This window comes from Solanum lycopersicum, chromosome 2, assembly GCF_036512215.1.
Source record: "Solanum lycopersicum chromosome 2, SLM_r2.1".
NCBI classification, from domain to species: domain Eukaryota; kingdom Viridiplantae; phylum Streptophyta; class Magnoliopsida; order Solanales; family Solanaceae; genus Solanum; species Solanum lycopersicum.
The window spans coordinates 50927922-50946232 of NC_090801.1; the positions used below are offsets into that span (position 1 = coordinate 50927922).

Genomic DNA, 18311 nt, shown 5'->3' on the forward strand with positions numbered 1-18311 from the left:
TCTTTTTCTTCTTATTGGGGTCATTTGTCGTACTTTTTTGGTTCCTCAATAATTTGAGATTTGACTTGGTGTTATCTTTATCAGGTTTTTCAATGAAGATGATATATAGTGATAGTGAAGAATCAATTTAACTAGAAAGTTTATCGGACATGTCATTGATAACCTCGAGGAAGTTAAGCTAGCCAATTTATAGGAAAAATGTATGAGATGCAATTTATCAAGATTTTCTTAGTGAACTCTACGGGATTGGAGAGAATGCTAATATATCGAAAATTTCTTGATCGGGAACTTTTTGACACAAGATTAGAATTTTTCTCCGAGATCTTATTTTTTTCATGTGCATCACCTAAATAAAAAATCATCTACCCTAACTGACTTCCAATTGATAGCTAAGCAACATCTAAGGTAGGCTAATTCTAACTAACTAATATTTAACAAATTAACTATCGTTGCTTACAATAATTGTAATTGCAAATATATATTATCTCAATACCTCTAATAATAATTGTAATTACAAATTTAGATTCTAATACCCCCTTAAGTTAGAGATGAGGTTCTCAAGCCAACTTAGTGAGTACAGCAGAATGTTTGACTCTAGTTAAGGATTTGGTGAGGATGTCTGCCAAGTGATAGTCAACCTCAATGTGTTTTGTTCATTCACGAGATAAGCCATTGTTAAAACTAGAAGACGGATGCCTCCTTTAACTATGAGATTATGTCTCATTCAATTTTTAAAATCTAAAAACATTAGGTTGATATACGTTACTGTGAGTAACGTTTTACTCCTAAAACGTTTTTTTGAGTAACGTTTTACTCCTAAAACCTTACTGTGAGTAACGTTTTAGGAGTAAAACGTTACTGTGAGTAACGTATATCAATCTGACGCCGTCAGCTTTTAAAAAATAAAATATACCCTAAAACGTTACTGTGAAATACGTTTATACTAGTTTTGTAAAATTTTTAAAAAAAATATTATTTTGGTGAATTACTTTATATAATGGCTTAATTTGGTCAATACTTCTCAATTTAGAGGTGTAATACATTGAATGGTAAAAAACTGATAAGCATAAACTGTTTTACTCATAAAAACGCAGAAGAAAATTTTCCAATTACTAGCAGAACATATGAATCCATAATCGTCCGAGATCTGAACATATGCTTTGCTTGAGTCAATGGAGGATCATCCAACTAACTTATGAAATTACAGTGAACATGTTGTTATTATAGAGTGGGAAAAAAAAGAAAGAGAAGTTTATTGCCACTATTTTGACATATAAATAAAGAGAAGCAACATTGGAAAACTCTTCCCTAGAAATAAGATGCACTAACAAAGAAAAAACATAAGTCAAGCCTCCTCTTTTATTTGCGTGGTGCATAGGCGCTACCTAATACAAAAATTTATTGCATACTATAATTGTCAATGATCTCCAATCTCCACCTCTTTTCTAACATTCTTAGAATCTTTGGCTTTAGTGAAAAGAGCTTCCATTTCTTCCAAAGACTTTCCTTTGGTCTCCGGCAAGAAAAAGTAGAAAAAGATCAAAGCGATGACTGATATCCCAGCAAACATGAAGAAAACACCTGCAATAGTCATTGCTGACATCATTGACAAAAATGTCATAGAAACTGTTGCATTCATCAGCCTGTTCACCGCAACACCAATTCCTACTCCTAAACCCCTATACCTCAGAGGGAAAATTTCAGCGGTATATACCCAAGTAACCGGCGCCAGCCCAACATTGAAAAACCCCACATATGAATACGTTGTAATTATGCTGAGTACCAAAGCCCATATGAGTTTGCCACCAGACTGCTCTGCCAAAGTCAAGAAAGTCCCAAGTCCAGTTAATGCCACAATCATCCCAATTACACTCGTCAACACTAGCTTCCTCCTCCCAACTCTGTCGATCAAGATAGTGGACAACACTATGAATGTGAACTTTGTTAATCCAACCCCACATGTGGCAAGAATTTGGTGTTTATGGTCATGTACCCCTGCTTTTGCAAATATTCTGTGACTATATAATATGACAGCTTCAATTCCAGTTGCATGTTCAAAGAAGTGAATGCCTACCCCAGCAAGTAAAATCCTTTGCAGTGATTTTGTTGGTCTTAGAAGCAATTCTTTCCAAACCCCTTCGTCTTGTTTCTCTATTGAATTTGAAACGTTGACCACATCATCATCACAATTTTCGTCCATGCCTAAATTTCTTTTAATCTCTGTCAATCGGAATTCAGCTTCTTCAGGAGAATTTGAAACTTTGTACATAATTTCCTTGCCTTGTCTTAGACGACCTTTCATGATGAGCCATCTAGGAGACTCAGGCATCCTGAGAATGCCAAAGCCCAAAAAAACAGAAGGGACTGCAGCAAGTCCTAACATAACTCTCCAACCAACTCTGAGAGGCAATCCGGCAAAAACATAATTAGACAAATAACCAAGCAAAATGCCCGTACTAATTCCAATTTCTGGAAGAGATGAAAGAAATCCACGAGTCGATGGAGCGGAAACTTCAGCGGAATAAACAGGGGCAATCATAAGTGCAAAACCAACACCAACTCCAGCAATACATCGCCCTAATAATAGAATGGTGTAATTTGGACCCCATCCCATCACAACAGATCCTAAAAAGAAAAGGAACGAAGCTATAACGATGGTGTAGCGACGCCCAACATAATCAGAGGTTCTGCCCGCACTGAGTGAACCAATTAAAGCACATAAATTGAGTATCCCTGCTAGAACCTCTGTTTTCACATCACTGATATGAAATTCTTTTCTCACAAAAATCATCGCTCCACTCATAACTCCGGTATCTGAATTCAAACATAAAATTTCATTACGAAATTTTCTCATAATATAACCAATCAATAATAGATATATATACATAGAAATCAAACTAACCATAGCCAAAGATGATAGATATCATGGAAGCAACAATGGAACAAGCACAAGCATATTTGTTAATCTTTTTTAAACTTGGTCCTTCGCCCTTCTCCATTAATTTTCAATGCAATAAAATACCCTTTGATATCAAAATATTTGTTCTAAAGTAAAATACTATTCACACTTGTGGAACACACTCACATTCACTTATGGAACATACTCATTATGACTATCGATAAAACAAAACCAGATCTCTACCGTTTATGAACTTCACTAATTTTGGGTCTATTTATAGTTAAAATAAATCTTGGTTTAATTATACTTCCTATTTATTTGGGTTTTCAGTTTCTTAAACGGCTATCTCCTTAATTAATTAGTTATTAGTAGAGTATATGTGGATAAGAATTCAAAAGTCATACGAGTTCTGATGTGGCATTTGAACAGCGCGACCCATTTGTATCGGCGGAGAAAATTTACTTGTATTGAATGTTTCTGTATATTTCATATTTTCGTTATATCGAAAATAAGTGTTTGTTTTTACTTGTTCATTCTTTAGAGGTCAAATTTGACTATAGTTAGATTGTTATTTGTAGGAATTTTTTTTTCGTTTACATGTGGTTAATCTGTATGTATTTCTAATTGTATTTATGGTTCTTAAAGATAAAATTGGTAAATACTATATTATTTACTGATTTGTCAAATCAAAATTAATTTAAAGAGATTTGAAGAAAGATTTTAAAAAAATGAAAATAAAGAGGTGTAATAGAGCAAATCCTCAAAGAAGATTTTTGAAATTATATCACTTAGCTAGTTAACATGTTCACGGTATCCTAACAATTTTATAAATTAGCACGTACTAAAAAAGAAAGAAATATGATCAACACTTAGTAAAAGCTATAAAATGTTTATAATAATTGTTTTAATTTATAAGACATTATTTTTGTATTATTTTGTTGGGGTGAAAAAAACATGTTTTATATATTGAAAAAAAATGCTAACTTAATTTTCTGCTTAATTTTTCTATTTGTCGTGAATCATTAAATGAAACGTAAATAATATGTCCTCATCGATTTCTAAAAGTATGGATGCTTATTTTATATAAGGAACTACTGAACTTAGACCTTTTCAAATATAGTTATTCAATATGACTTATTTAACAAAAAAAACATACTTGTTGGGTACATAATCTTTTTTAATATTTTTTATTTATTAAAAAAAATGTGCAAGTAAAAATATGAAAATTAACAAAAAGCGTATCAATAGTAATACAAAGGAAAGAACGACTATCTTAATCAAATAAAATATAAATATAAAAACTCGTAATAATAAATTGAAAAGCAATCAATATTAATATTTCAACAAACAACTCGATACAAAATTATAGTCATTTTTATTTATTTTAATTATTAAAAATAATTTTACAAATAATAAATAGTGAATATTTTAACTCTTGAGGAGTTACAAACCTCATTAAATGTATAATCATTTAGAGAAAATCAAAATTTAAATAATGGCAAAAAAAGCAAAGAATAAGTAGGACTTTTAGTATATAGGAGTTTCTGCTATTGTTTGTTTTTATATCATATTGAAATTATTTATAATTTTTTTCGTCTTCATACAAATTAAAAAAGTATATCTTTATTTACTCAATATATTTCACTAAAATAATACTTCAATTCATTTTAGTGTGTATTTTGTATGTTTTGTTGTGGTCATTTTATTTAATTACTAAAAAGTTAGAAAAAAAATCATTATTTTATACAACAATTTAAAAATCTCGAGTTTTAATAAATAATACATAATCCCTCTATTTCAAAATAAGTGATACAGCTGAGCCTTTTTTCATAGTTCAAAATAAGTGAATTGTTCCAAGTTTAAGAGAGATGTTGAAAAATTCTTCCATTTTTGCTCTCATTTACAATGTTAAATAATAATAAAAGAAATGAATTTTAAGTATATAATATGTACATAACGTCATCAGAAAAATAAATCATTTATTTTTAAAGTTATTTATAGTGCTCATACATGAAATAGTAAATGACTTAATTTTGAGTAAATTTTATATATGATGTATTTGAAAGAAAAATGAAAAGAAGTCTTAAAATATGCTTCCATGAAAATCTAAATCAATTGTATTTTTGGAAAAAGAAATGTAGACGTAATGAATAGAATCGTAGAAAAGAGTTGAGCAAATATACATTTATGTAGAAAAAGTGAGTAAACAAAGGTTTTTTGTAATTTATGAGATATAATTAGCTGTAATAAATATTATAATTTTTTTTAGTTATCAAACAAATTAATTAATGAAGATAGTAAACTCATTTTTTCAGTTTCATTATCAACTTAAACAAATAACAATTTTCTCTATAACCAAAGAAAATATGTTCATTGTAATTGAATATTGGCAGAACAAACTTGGTTCATTCTGAATTTTTTTATTAAATTAGAAGAATTAAATGTTTTATGAAATTTCAGTCTAACAATCACATATATAGACTAGTTTTATACAAATGTTTAACAAATACGAAATAAAAATTTAATGGAGGGGATCTCATCTCCTTTTTAGTCAATTCAAAATCCACAAAAGAAAGAAATGTGTTATATCATCTAAATTAGAATGAAATGAAGCGGATAAAGCCAAACAAAAGATGATGAATATTCTTGATCGAAAAATTATGTCATATTAAAATGTTATATACATAATATATGTCGATATAGAATATGGATTGTATATCCAAATGACAAAAGTTTATAAAATAAATACATCAAAAGTTTTCTTTAAGCACCAAAATAATCCATGGAAGATCATGTTGCCCTTGATACAAAAAGTGTGCTTGATAATATAATCTTGTTCTTGAAGGGTACATATCTTGATGGATAAATAATTAATTGAAAATTATATAAGCAACAATAAGTGCATCTATATATTTGTAGATTATTGAAACTTCTACTTTTTCAAATTTTACTCTGACCAACTCTTGATGAATCTCCCACCGCCATTAAACTTTCTTCTCATTTTATTGACTTGTATCAAATTAATTTTTGATCATTTCTTTTGACGAATCTTACACCACCTTTAAACTTTCTTCTTTATCTTAATAACTTTTGCTTGACTATTGTAACACAAGAAGAAATTCTAAAAAATATATCTATAATCTTCATAAAGGCTAGAAAACAAAAAAATATATTAACAATATGAAGTTGGAGAAAATAGAAATGGACATGCAACAAAACTATAGATGATTGTTATTTATATATGAGAATTAAGTAGAAGGAAGTCTATAAGACATCTTATTTAATTAGAGAATTCAAATAGATGGAGGGTTTTTTTGTAACTTTCATGTGATATAATTATATGTGATGAATATGATTGTATTTTTTTTTTTATAAATTGTTAAATGAAAAACATGAACGAAAAAACTCAAAAAAAAGAGAGAAAAAAAGATAAATAGTTTTATAGGTCATTGAGAGGTGTCACATCACCTTGTTTATATCTAGCTTTATTATATATTTTTTTATATTTAATTAAGTAATATACATTTTTATAAATTAAATAATAAAGATAAAATACTTAAAATATTTAATATTTTTCTTTATAACGTAATTAAAGGAGGACAAAAATAATTTTTTTTTATTAATAATAGAAATTAGAAAGGTATGAGTTATGAATAATTACTCTTTATAAGTTGGCATGTGAAGTGTCTTTGTTATAAATGTTTTTCTATTAATATAATACTTATGGTAATAAATTATATAATGAATTTTGTAATAAAATAATAATTTAAATAAGAAAGAAAAACCAAGAAAATGAGAAAAAAAATAAATACATGTGAATATGAGGTGTCACATCACCTTGTCTATGATTTTCCTTTATATTATACTAGGGAATTTGACCGCGCTTCGCGCGGTCATTGAAATAAATGTTAAAGAATTATTTTTTAAAATCTATTATATGCGTTCTCTTTATGCCTAAATGTAATATTAATACTTTATTTTTTTAATTATATATTAATTATGAAGAACAATTTGAGATGACAGATTGAAATGAAACCTAAAAAATTTAACATTTATGATCTATTACAACAACGTACCTTTTTTCTCGAGTATCTAAAAGTTAAGTTGTGAAGTAACTGAAAATACTAATAAAATACATCTTACAGGTCTTATTATTCTTTGTCATACTGATATGATAAAACTCCTTTAATTATTTCATTATTCGATCGTTCTTGTTCTTTTTTCAAATATACAATTTAGTTTTGTATGGTTTTTGCATAAATAAGATCAATTGATATTTTAGATTTTTTAGTTGCGATTATATCAAAAGATACATGTTATGTTGCACTCGTTAATTATGATTTTTTAGAAAGTAATTAAAACATTACGCTACTGATTATTAAGTCTCGATATATTCAACTTCCAATGAGAACATGGTTTTCCTGTTAACTCGCTTACTATATATATATATATATATATATATATATATATATATATATATATAATATACTGTAAAAAAATATAATATGACCCATTTTTACTTGAAAATCATTGCTGTCTCTTGAAATATATATATATATATATATATATATATATATATATATATATTAAGCGAGTTAATACAAAAATCATGTTTTCATTGGAAGTTGAATATATCGAGACTTAATAGTAGCGTAATGTTTTAATTAAAAAGAATAAATATTTTGGATTTCAAAAATAAAAAAATAAAAGTCAGAAAATCCAATTTATTTTTGACTTTAGGCAACTAAATAACTTGAGTTGCCATTACCGATTAGAAAAGTAATAGCATAAAAAAAACTATGCAAGAGTCAACCTATATGGTTTAAGAGTCAATACTATGATACTTTTCAAATATAATGTTTTAGAAACATAGTAGGGTGTATTTTTCTAATATTATCCTGTATTTTACTGGTAAACTCGAATGCGAGTAAACTTTTTTATTCACATCACAAGAAAATTTAAATCAATAGGAAGTATAATTAGAATATGATTATTATTTTTTTACATATAGACAAATATAGACTCAAAATTAAAGAGCTCATAAAAGGGTAGAGAATTAATTGAGGTAATACCGCATATGGTCATTTATTTATGCACTTTTCTCTCATAAAGTCACTCAACTTTTAATTTTAACTCAAAAGTCACTCAACTGTGTCATTTTTTCTCAGAAAATCACTCAACTTTTAATTTTAACTCAAAAGTCACTCAACTATTAACTCTTCTCTCAGAAAGTCATCAATTTATTTAATTATTTTTTAAATAAAATTTATTGATATTAATTATTTATATAACAAACCAAAATTTTTAAAAATAAAAAATGTCATTTAAACCATTTAGTGATCCACCCACCTAATCCGATCCATTAAAAAATATAATATGACCCATTTTTACTTGAGAGTCATAGTTGTCTCGTGAAATATGTTTATTTGAATGAACATTATTTCATGTTGCATCAATATCATTACTATATCAGTATATAATGGTGAGAGCATATGCTGAATTAGTTTTTCTACTCTTTGTCAGGATTGAAATATATTTCAAGACTATGACAACATCTTTCACACAACTGTATGTATGACCTTCCTAAGAGGATTGTACATCCAATAGTTATAAGAATAACAACATTGAGATGTAAATCTCTTGGAGTTTACATCCATTTTAGGGAATAATTTAGGATTAAGGGCAATATAAAATGGGTCATATAATATTTTTTAATGAATCGAATTAGGTGGGTGGATCACTAAATAATTTAAGTGGTATTTTTTATTTTTTTAATAAATTTGGTTTGTTTCATAAACAATTAATATCACCAAATTTTAACTTAAAAAATAATAATAAATTAAGTGACTTTATGAGGGAAACGTTAATAGTTGTGTGACTTTTGAGTTAAAAGTCAAAGTTGAGTGACTTTCTGAGAGAAAATGGCGTAGTTGAGTGATTTTTGAGTTAAAATTTAAAATTAAGTGACTTTCTGAGAGATAATGTCATAATTGAGTGACCATCTAAAGTATCAACTCGAATTAATTTTGTTTTATATGTAGGCATAATGCATGTACTAGCATAAATTATGAGTGTGTTCCATAAGTGAATGAAATGTGAATAGTTTTACTTTTTTTTTTTCTTTGGCAAATAATAGATTTATTGATTCACCAAGTAAACATTACAACACTAAAAAAAACGAAGGCCTGAGCTTCAACAGCCTCATCCCTCATCTACTTCGTCCCCTCAATATCAACTATCAACTATGAAGGATAATAATTCAATCTAGCTAACACTCCTCTCAATTTGTTGTGCATATTCCCTCTATGATGTATATCCTGAATTATAATCTTCACAATCTCATCTTCACTTCGTTGCTTCTGTTTGAATATTTTTGCATTTCGTTCTTGCCAAATGTGATATACAACACTTGCCTTGGTCATTCTATAAACTTCAGCATCCGGTGTTTTTCCCTTGTAGTGTGTGCTAGGCCAAAGAACTCCTTTCCAGTCCAATAACTACTATATAAAGTTCAACAAAGATTTAAAAAAAATGAACATTCATGCTATTCATTTTACTTGTTATGCATGTATGATTACTAAAAATAATTAAATTTTTTTAAAATTAAACTAAAATTAATTTTTTCTATCAACACTTATCCCTTGTTTTAATCCGACGCGGACCCACATCATACGGTGGGGGTGCACGTGCACTTGGTAACTTCCAAAAAAATCATATTTATATCTATTTTGAAAAACTGATAGAACTTAAGATATAAGTAACAGTGCACCCATAAAAAACATAGAAGTGCTCTAGTGCAATTGGTAAAAGCAGGAGTTACCAACCTCTAGACCAGGGTTTGAATCACACTTAAGCCTATTTTTATTTAAAGTTTAACTTAGACCTTATATTTGTGCTATGTTTATATTGGTGCACCCAAATCCTGAATTTGCCTCTGGTTTTAATACTAGGTACAGATGGCCCGTAAAGGATTTTTACAAGCTGGTCGTTTTGTTTGTAGCTGTAGTCGTATTATTTGCATTGGATATTTAAATCCTATACAATTTACGTAGTGTTGCATTTTGGCTGCTTTCTAGTGTAGTCAACGCAGAAGAAGAGGGGAAATGAATTTAGATTCAAAGTGAACTATTTATTTATGCAAGTAAGAAATGTGGAGAATAGAAGCTTTGTTCATTATGTGAACTATATTTCATTAAAGAGGATTAAAGATGTTTGGGAAACAAAGCAACACCATGTTTTCCGTCAAAAATTGAAGAATGTAAACTGACTTTGATTTTAATCATGTACATATATTGAAACATATTATCTTTCTTACAGAAAACTATATAGGAAGGATTCATATCATGAATCTAACTGAGTGAGATACTTAGTTCTCAATAACTTTAGAATCATTTCGTAAATTGGTGTGAAAAAGCACATAATTTTATCTTTTTAGGTCACAGTTCTCTACAAACTAATATACAAGAAGTGATCACATTAGCGTATATAAGATTTTCAAATTGTCTCTAGACAAGGAAAAAAGTTGTCAGCAAGACTAAAGAGGAAGGATAGCATGCATGCAACATTTAAGTGTATAGAAAACTTAATTGCACGGACTCTTCATTTTTTATGCCGCACCCACCTCGGATTCATGAAAAATACACTATTTTTGGGACTTCAACACGCACCTGTTGACATTTATGAAGAGTCTGAGCAATATAGGTAGAAAATACATTTTGATCTTCCTTTGTCATAATCTATTTCAGGTTGCCTTGATTTGCTGCTTTCTGGAATGGTTGTTACAGTGAGAGGTAATGGCCGGTTGATATGATTGACATGATGAACAAATTCGCTGAAGAAGAATATTACTCAGTCATGATTACATCTATAGTTGTGGGCATTAATATTCTCATTAATTAAAAGTGTAAATCTAAACCTAATGTAATGAATTGTACCTCAACTGATAACTAAGATGACAAAGAAATGTACCATAAAGGAGACGCTAAGATTTTAGATAGAGCTGCAGGAGACAGAGATTTAGAGATCGTATTTGGACATTGAAATAGGGAGATCCTAGATAATGTAACTTTGATTTATTTACTTTTATATGGACTAATATGTTGGGTTGGATAAAACTCTTTTCTCTAAACTAATTCCTAAGGTAATTTATCAGATTATCTACTTATGACTTTGATACAGTTTCAATGTTAGAATTCACAGCCAAACAGAGAATTTGTTTGATTTCATGAGATAACAACTTCAATGTTGTAATGACCTTTTTCCACTTGATTTTTGCTCACAATTGTTGTTATTGTTAAATTTTTCCTCTGCCTACAAATTTCTTGTACTCAGTTGAATTTTTTTTCTTTTGATTAGATAAGTAGATGATCGATTATATTGCTTGAAAGTTTTAGCACTTTAGACTAAGCTTCAGCTTTTGGCTATTACCTACAAAGAAGATAGGATCTTCTTGATTCACATACTGCTTGTATGCAATTATTGAAGATGAGAAGATATTTAGAACGTATTGGTTCATCGGTGAGTTAATATCTTAAAAGGTAGAGTAATTCCTTTGGAAACATTTGTCATCTTTGCAAACTTTTTCATGCTAATCAGATACTATCAAGATGCCAATATTCCATAAAGCCTTACAAATTTCTAAATCTACAAACATAATGAATAGGCATAAATATAAATGTGTCCTTTAATTTGATCTCATTTCATATTTATGCCCTTTAACTTTGGGTATGCACAAGTATACACAATTTTGTATAAACTTGAAAGACACATGAGTCCTACATGGTTTGGTTGATGGGAACAAATGTGATTTGAAGCCAAGTTAAATATCATATTTATGTATTATGTCTAATGAATATCATTAAAGTAACTACATGAGTTGTGGTGCACTGGTGGTAGTGCTTCACCTTTAACCAATCGAGACTTGGGTATGGAGAAAATTCTGTTGAGAGTGTCATCTCCGAATGAGCCAAAGCTTGATTCAAATTTAGTCGACCTTCCAATGTGGACTCCGAACACCGAATGAAAAACAAAAAGAAAATGAATATCATCAAAGTAAGATGCTTAACCTTGGTGAATAAAATTATAGCTATTATGAGAACAATATAATGACATTCATTTGGAGGTTAAAGAAATGAAAACAAACAACTTAAACAAGGGATCTTACAGGTTAACCACTACCATACCTCTATTTGAAAGTCTTCTCTTTGTGCGAAAGCCTAGACATGTAACTATATAAATTAGTATCGAAACATTCCATCTATATGGTATAACAATAACATAGCAATGAGTCTACTATTCCATATCCATTTAGTTCAAAAGAATTATAATAAAAGAAGACCAAATTAGCTAGAAGAAACAAAATAAAAATCGGAAGTACCCCAAAGTTGATTTGAAAACACAAGAACAAAACAAAAACTCAAGGAAAATAGAACATCAACAACAAACCCATATGAAAGATAAAATTGGAGAATATTTTTTTAATATACTTTCAATTTTGACGAAAAACAAAGATGATACGAAAAATCAAAGAAACAATATGAAGAAGCTTGCCTGGAAGGCTGGAACGAAAAAATAGATGTATGTCTTTGAATGGTAAAAACTATATTTTAGAATCTAATTTTTTTTTCTTAAAAACACTTTTCGGAACTTTGAAAAAAACTATTGTTCTAAATTCTAATATCGACAACAAGTGTTTTTTCAAATTAATTAGTCAAAAACAAAGTATTTTTCTTGAATTAATATTTCTTTTATAGAATATTTTTGATGAAAATCTTTTTCAAAATAAGAATAACCTAGCAAACATGACAAGTAAAAACGGATTAGAAGTAGTATATATTAGGTTCACTTTAATTTAAAACTAGTTCAACGTTTAATTAGTTTTTCAAATAAAATTTGGTTTCTGAATGTCAGACCCAATTCATTATATTCTGGAAAAAAGGTAAATAATCATAAACATTAAAGTCAAATATTTTCTAGTAATAAATGTCTTTTACAAGACGTAAAGACACAATATTACTAATTTTCCAATTAAATACCAAATCAAAACCTTATCCAACACCTTTTAGAATTAACCCAAATTTAATTCTCCTAATGCGAATTGTATATGGATAATTTGAATATGTCTTTGAGATCAGCATCATATGATCATATACCAAAACAATTTATCTTTATGAATCAGAAATACAATTAGAAATTTGACACTAATAAGACGCGTTTGAAAATGATTCAGACTGAGTTGAAGTTGAAATTTTATTTTAATGTATAATTTATAAAATTAAAATTTCAACTCCAAATCCTCCATTTTTTAGTTTTTTATAAAAATAAAACGAATATTTATTTTTAACATGGTGGAATTGATGCTAAATAGTCCGAGTAAACTTTCTTTCCGATTCAAATGGATCACTGTTCAAATGTTACATCAGGATTTGTAAGAGTTTCAATTCTTATCCACATATATTCTATTAATAATAACTAATTAATTAAGGAGATAGTCGTATCAGAAAACTGACAATCCAAATAATTAGGAACTATAATTATAATAGTAATTTTTTTCTATATATAGACCCAAAAATTAGTAAAGTTCATAAAGGTGTAGACATCTTATTTTGTTTTATCCATTTCAATAATGAGTGTGTTCCACAAGTGTGAATAGTATTTTACTTTAGAACAAATATTTTGATATCAAAGGGTATATTATTTGCATTGAAAAATAATGGAGAAGGGCGAAGGACCAAGTTTAAAAAAGATTAACAAATATGCTTGTGCTTGTTCCATTGTTGCTTCCATGATATCTATCATCTTTGGCTATGGTTAGTTTGATTTCTATGTATATATATCTATTATTGATTGGTTATATTATGAGAAAATTTCGTAATGAAATTTTATGTTTGAATTCAGATACCGGAGTTATGAGTGGAGCGATGATTTTTGTGAGAAAAGAATTTCATATCAGTGATGTGAAAACAGAGGTTCTAGCAGGGATACTCAATTTATGTGCTTTAATTGGTTCACTCAGTGCGGGCAGAACCTCTGATTATGTTGGGCGTCGCTACACCATCGTTATAGCTTCGTTCCTTTTCTTTTTAGGATCTGTTGTGATGGGATGGGGTCCAAATTACACCATTCTATTATTAGGGCGATGTATTGCTGGAGTTGGTGTTGGTTTTGCACTTATGATTGCCCCTGTTTATTCCGCTGAAGTTTCCGCTCCATCGACTCGTGGATTTCTTTCATCTCTTCCAGAAATTGGAATTAGTACGGGCATTTTGCTTGGTTATTTGTCTAATTATGTTTTTGCCGGATTGCCTCTCAGAGTTGGTTGGAGAGTTATGTTAGGACTTGCTGCAGTCCCTTCTGTTTTTTTGGGCTTTGGCATTCTCAGGATGCCTGAGTCTCCTAGATGGCTCATCATGAAAGGTCGTCTAAGACAAGGCAAGGAAATTATGTACAAAGTTTCAAATTCTCCTGAAGAAGCTGAATTCCGATTGACAGAGATTAAAAGAAATTTAGGCATGGACGAAAATTGTGATGATGATGTGGTCAACGTTTCAAATTCAATAGAGAAACAAGACGAAGGGGTTTGGAAAGAATTGCTTCTAAGACCAACAAAATCACTGCAAAGGATTTTACTTGCTGGGGTAGGCATTCACTTCTTTGAACATGCAACTGGAATTGAAGCTGTCATATTATATAGTCACAGAATATTTGCAAAAGCAGGGGTACATGACCATAAACACCAAATTCTTGCCACATGTGGGGTTGGATTAACAAAGTTCACATTCATAGTGTTGTCCACTATCTTGATCGACAGAGTTGGGAGGAGGAAGCTAGTGTTGACGAGTGTAATTGGGATGATTGTGGCATTAACTGGACTTGGGACTTTCTTGACTTTGGCAGAGCAGTCTGGTGGCAAACTCATATGGGCTTTGGTACTCAGCATAATTACAACGTATTCATATGTGGGGTTTTTCAATGTTGGGCTGGCGCCGGTTACTTGGGTATATACCGCTGAAATTTTCCCTCTGAGGTATAGGGGTTTAGGAGTAGGAATTGGTGTTGCGGTGAACAGGCTGATGAATGCAACAGTTTCTATGACATTTTTGTCAATGATGTCAGCAATGACTATTGCAGGTGTTTTCTTCATGTTTGCTGGGATATCAGTCATCGCTTTGATCTTTTTCTACTTTTTCTTGCCGGAGACCAAAGGAAAGTCTTTGGAAGAAATGGAAGCTCTTTTCACTAAAGCCAAAGATTCTAAGAATGTTAGAAAAGAGGTGGAGATTGGAGATCATTGACAATTATAGTATGCAATAAATTTTTGTATTAGGTAGCGCCTATGCACCACGCAAATAAAAGAGGAGGCTTGACTTATGTTTTTTCTTTGTTAGTGCATCTTATTTCTAGGGAAGAGTTTTCCAATGTTGCTTCTCTTTATTTATATGTCAAAATAGTGGCAATAAACTTCTCTTTCTTTTTTTTCCCACTCTATAATAACAACATGTTCACTGTAATTTCATAAGTTAGTTGGATGATCCTCCATTGACTCAAGCAAAGCATATGTTCAGATCTCGGACGATTATGGATTCATATGTTCTGCTAGTAATTGGAAAATTTTCTTCTGCGTTTTTATGAGTAAAACAGTTTATGCTTATCAGTTTTTTACCATTCAATGTATTACACCTCTAAATTGAGAAGTATTGACCAAATTAAGCCATTATATAAAGTAATTCACCAAAATAATATTTTTTTTAAAAATTTTACAAAACTAGTATAAACGTATTTCACAGTAACGTTTTAGGGTATATTTTATTTTTTAAAAGCTGACGGCGTCAGATTGATATACGTTACTCACAGTAACGTTTTACTCCTAAAACGTTACTCACAGTAAGGTTTTAGGAGTAAAACGTTACTCAAAAAAACGTTTTAGGAGTAAAACGTTACTCACAGTAACGTATATCAACCTAATGTTTTTAGATTTTAAAAATTGAATGAGACATAATCTCATAGTTAAAGGAGGCATCCGTCTTCTAGTTTTAACAATGGCTTATCTCGTGAATGAACAAAACACATTGAGGTTGACTATCACTTGGCAGACATCCTCACCAAATCCTTAACTAGAGTCAAACATTCTGCTGTACTCACTAAGTTGGCTTGAGAACCTCATCTCTAACTTAAGGGGGTATTAGAATCTAAATTTGTAATTACAATTATTATTAGAGGTATTGAGATAATATATATTTGCAATTACAATTATTGTAAGCAACGATAGTTAATTTGTTAAATATTAGTTAGTTAGAATTAGCCTACCTTAGATGTTGCTTAGCTATCAATTGGAAGTCAGTTAGGGTAGATGATTTTTTATTTAGGTGATGCACATGAAAAAAATAAGATCTCGGAGAAAAATTCTAATCTTGTGTCAAAAAGTTCCCGATCAAGAAATTTTCGATATATTAGCATTCTCTCCAATCCCGTAGAGTTCACTAAGAAAATCTTGATAAATTGCATCTCATACATTTTTCCTATAAATTGGCTAGCTTAACTTCCTCGAGGTTATCAATGACATGTCCGATAAACTTTCTAGTTAAATTGATTCTTCACTATCACTATATATCATCTTCATTGAAAAACCTGATAAAGATAACACCAAGTCAAATCTCAAATTATTGAGGAACCAAAAAAGTACGACAAATGACCCCAATAAGAAGAAAAAGAGTTAAAGTTCGAAAATCTGCATATCAAAACATTTTAAATATAGGAAGCCTCTCATCAAACAAAAAACATATGTGTGATATTTTGTTGGTGGAACCATATAAGCTCTCATCATATGTTCTTTGCTTAATAAGGAGCTTCCTATATTTGAAATATCTCGAAATACAGATTTGTAGTGTTTTAACTCTTTTTTTTTCTTAATTACTGGTTATTAATCGTACTTTTTGGATACTCAAAATCTGAGAGTTGCCTTTTTGTTATATTTATTAGAGATTTTTATGAAGATGAAATCGATACCGAAGAATCACTTGAACTCGAAAGTTTGTTGGGCATGACGTTATATGCCTACCATTTGTTTAAGATTTCTTTTTGCCTCATAAACCTCAACCTACAAGAAAAATAATAGATATTTTTATCTCGTTTCAATTTGCTTCTACTAAAATATGTTCATTTTAAGTAATAAAATAAATAAACTTAAGAAATTATTTCATTTTCTAGATTTAGAATATTAAATAAACAATTTTACTAGTATTAAAATTCAAAAATCCTAAGAAACCTATGTAACTATAGCATAAGCTTGACCGAAAAGAAAAACTACTGATTTTTTTTTAAAAAAATAAAGTAAAGTAAATTTTGAATACCTTTTATGAGTGTTTTCATTATAGGGCACATTTTGGACTCTTCAAGTATTCAACCTTTACTGGAATAAGCAACTTAACCTTTTCGTCCATGCCTAAATTGAAAAAATAGAATGAAGTATACCTAAACTATTCGATGTTAGTTAGTTTCACAAGTATTGATTAAGAAATTGAAAGTTAGCAAAGTTGGCCGTTAAGGCAGTGTTTTGTTTTTGGAATTTTGATGGAGAGAAGGCCTTATTTTCCATTATATAAATAACAAGTGAAAATGTTCATGCTTAGCGCAATGAAAAAAAAAATAATTAAATAATTAAGATAAATCTTTTCTTACTTTCTAATATAAAAAATATTTTAAGAATCCTTTCTAGTTTTCAAATTCAAATAAAATTAAATTTCAAGTTTTAGTTATTATTAAATTGCAGTTTAAGCAATGTAATAATAACGGTTCAAAAAATCAATGTAGTATGCCTTTTTTTGTTGTTTTACACAATTGTAATATAAAATAACATATATTATTTTAGTTGAATAATAATCTTTTGGGTGAATTAGTGATGTACTTGATAAAAAATGTACAATATTAAATATATTATAGTAAGTATTTGACTTTTTAAATAAAACGAAAAGAATTAATTTCATAAATGATCATCGTGCTATTGGTTTATTGAAGCAAAGTCGTTGAACTAAATTTTATATAAAAAATGTAACGTTCTAATATTTATCATGCATAATAATTGTATAATCAACAAAACAAACAAACTCATCGTATCAATGCGCAATAAACGAAAAATTACGTACCAAATCAAAGAGGAAATTTGAATTTGGATTGCAATTACGCACAAACATGAAAGAAATAATTATAATTTGTTATCATTATTTAAAATTTATTATTGAAGATTGATATCTCAATTAAATTTTTTTATATATTTAAAATGTCTGATTTTTGTCACAGTTCGAGCTTACATCCTGGACGTGACGGTCACTCTAGAACCGTTGATGGTTTCCAAGCGAACCCTCATCCCGGCTGCCTACAAGCGGAAAATTAACTCAAGCATACAAAACTTAAAGAT

At 29.3% G+C, this 18311-nt stretch overlaps 2 protein-coding genes across 2 annotated transcripts; one reads left to right on the top strand and one right to left on the bottom strand.

Annotated features, from left to right (window-relative positions):
• Window positions 1-1221: 1221 nt before the first annotated feature.
• On the bottom strand, window positions 1222-3138 carry LOC101247786 (probable polyol transporter 6). The gene is made up of 2 exons (XM_004233920.4): window positions 2903-3138; window positions 1222-2814 (listed from the first exon to the last, which is right to left on the bottom strand). Exons 1-2 carry the CDS (start codon window positions 2997-2999, stop codon window positions 1418-1420), a joined length of 1494 nt encoding a protein of 497 aa, XP_004233968.2. The 5' UTR covers window positions 3000-3138; the 3' UTR covers window positions 1222-1417.
• A 10358-nt stretch (window positions 3139-13496) lies between these two features.
• Window positions 13497-15380, top strand: LOC101264697 (probable polyol transporter 6). The gene is made up of 2 exons (XM_004233466.5): window positions 13497-13707; window positions 13796-15380. The coding sequence occupies exons 1-2, from the start codon at window positions 13611-13613 to the stop codon at window positions 15190-15192; spliced, it is 1494 nt and encodes a 497-aa protein (XP_004233514.2). The 5' UTR covers window positions 13497-13610; the 3' UTR covers window positions 15193-15380.
• Window positions 15381-18311: the final 2931 nt, after the last annotated feature.

What these genes read in the sequence shown, in the direction of transcription:
- LOC101264697 (XM_004233466.5), top strand. Translation starts at nt 13,611, where the DNA reads ATGGAGAAGGGCGAAGGACCAAGTTTAAAAAAGATTAACAAATATGCT. An exon ending in ATCTATCATCTTTGGCTATG is followed by an intron (nt 13,708 to 13,795) that starts GTTAGTTTGATT and finishes GTTTGAATTCAG; the next exon opens with ATACCGGAGTTATGAGTGGA.
- LOC101247786 (XM_004233920.4), bottom strand. Translation starts at nt 2,999, where the DNA reads ATGGAGAAGGGCGAAGGACCAAGTTTAAAAAAGATTAACAAATATGCT. An exon ending in ATCTATCATCTTTGGCTATG is followed by an intron (nt 2,815 to 2,902) that starts GTTAGTTTGATT and finishes GTTTGAATTCAG; the next exon opens with ATACCGGAGTTATGAGTGGA.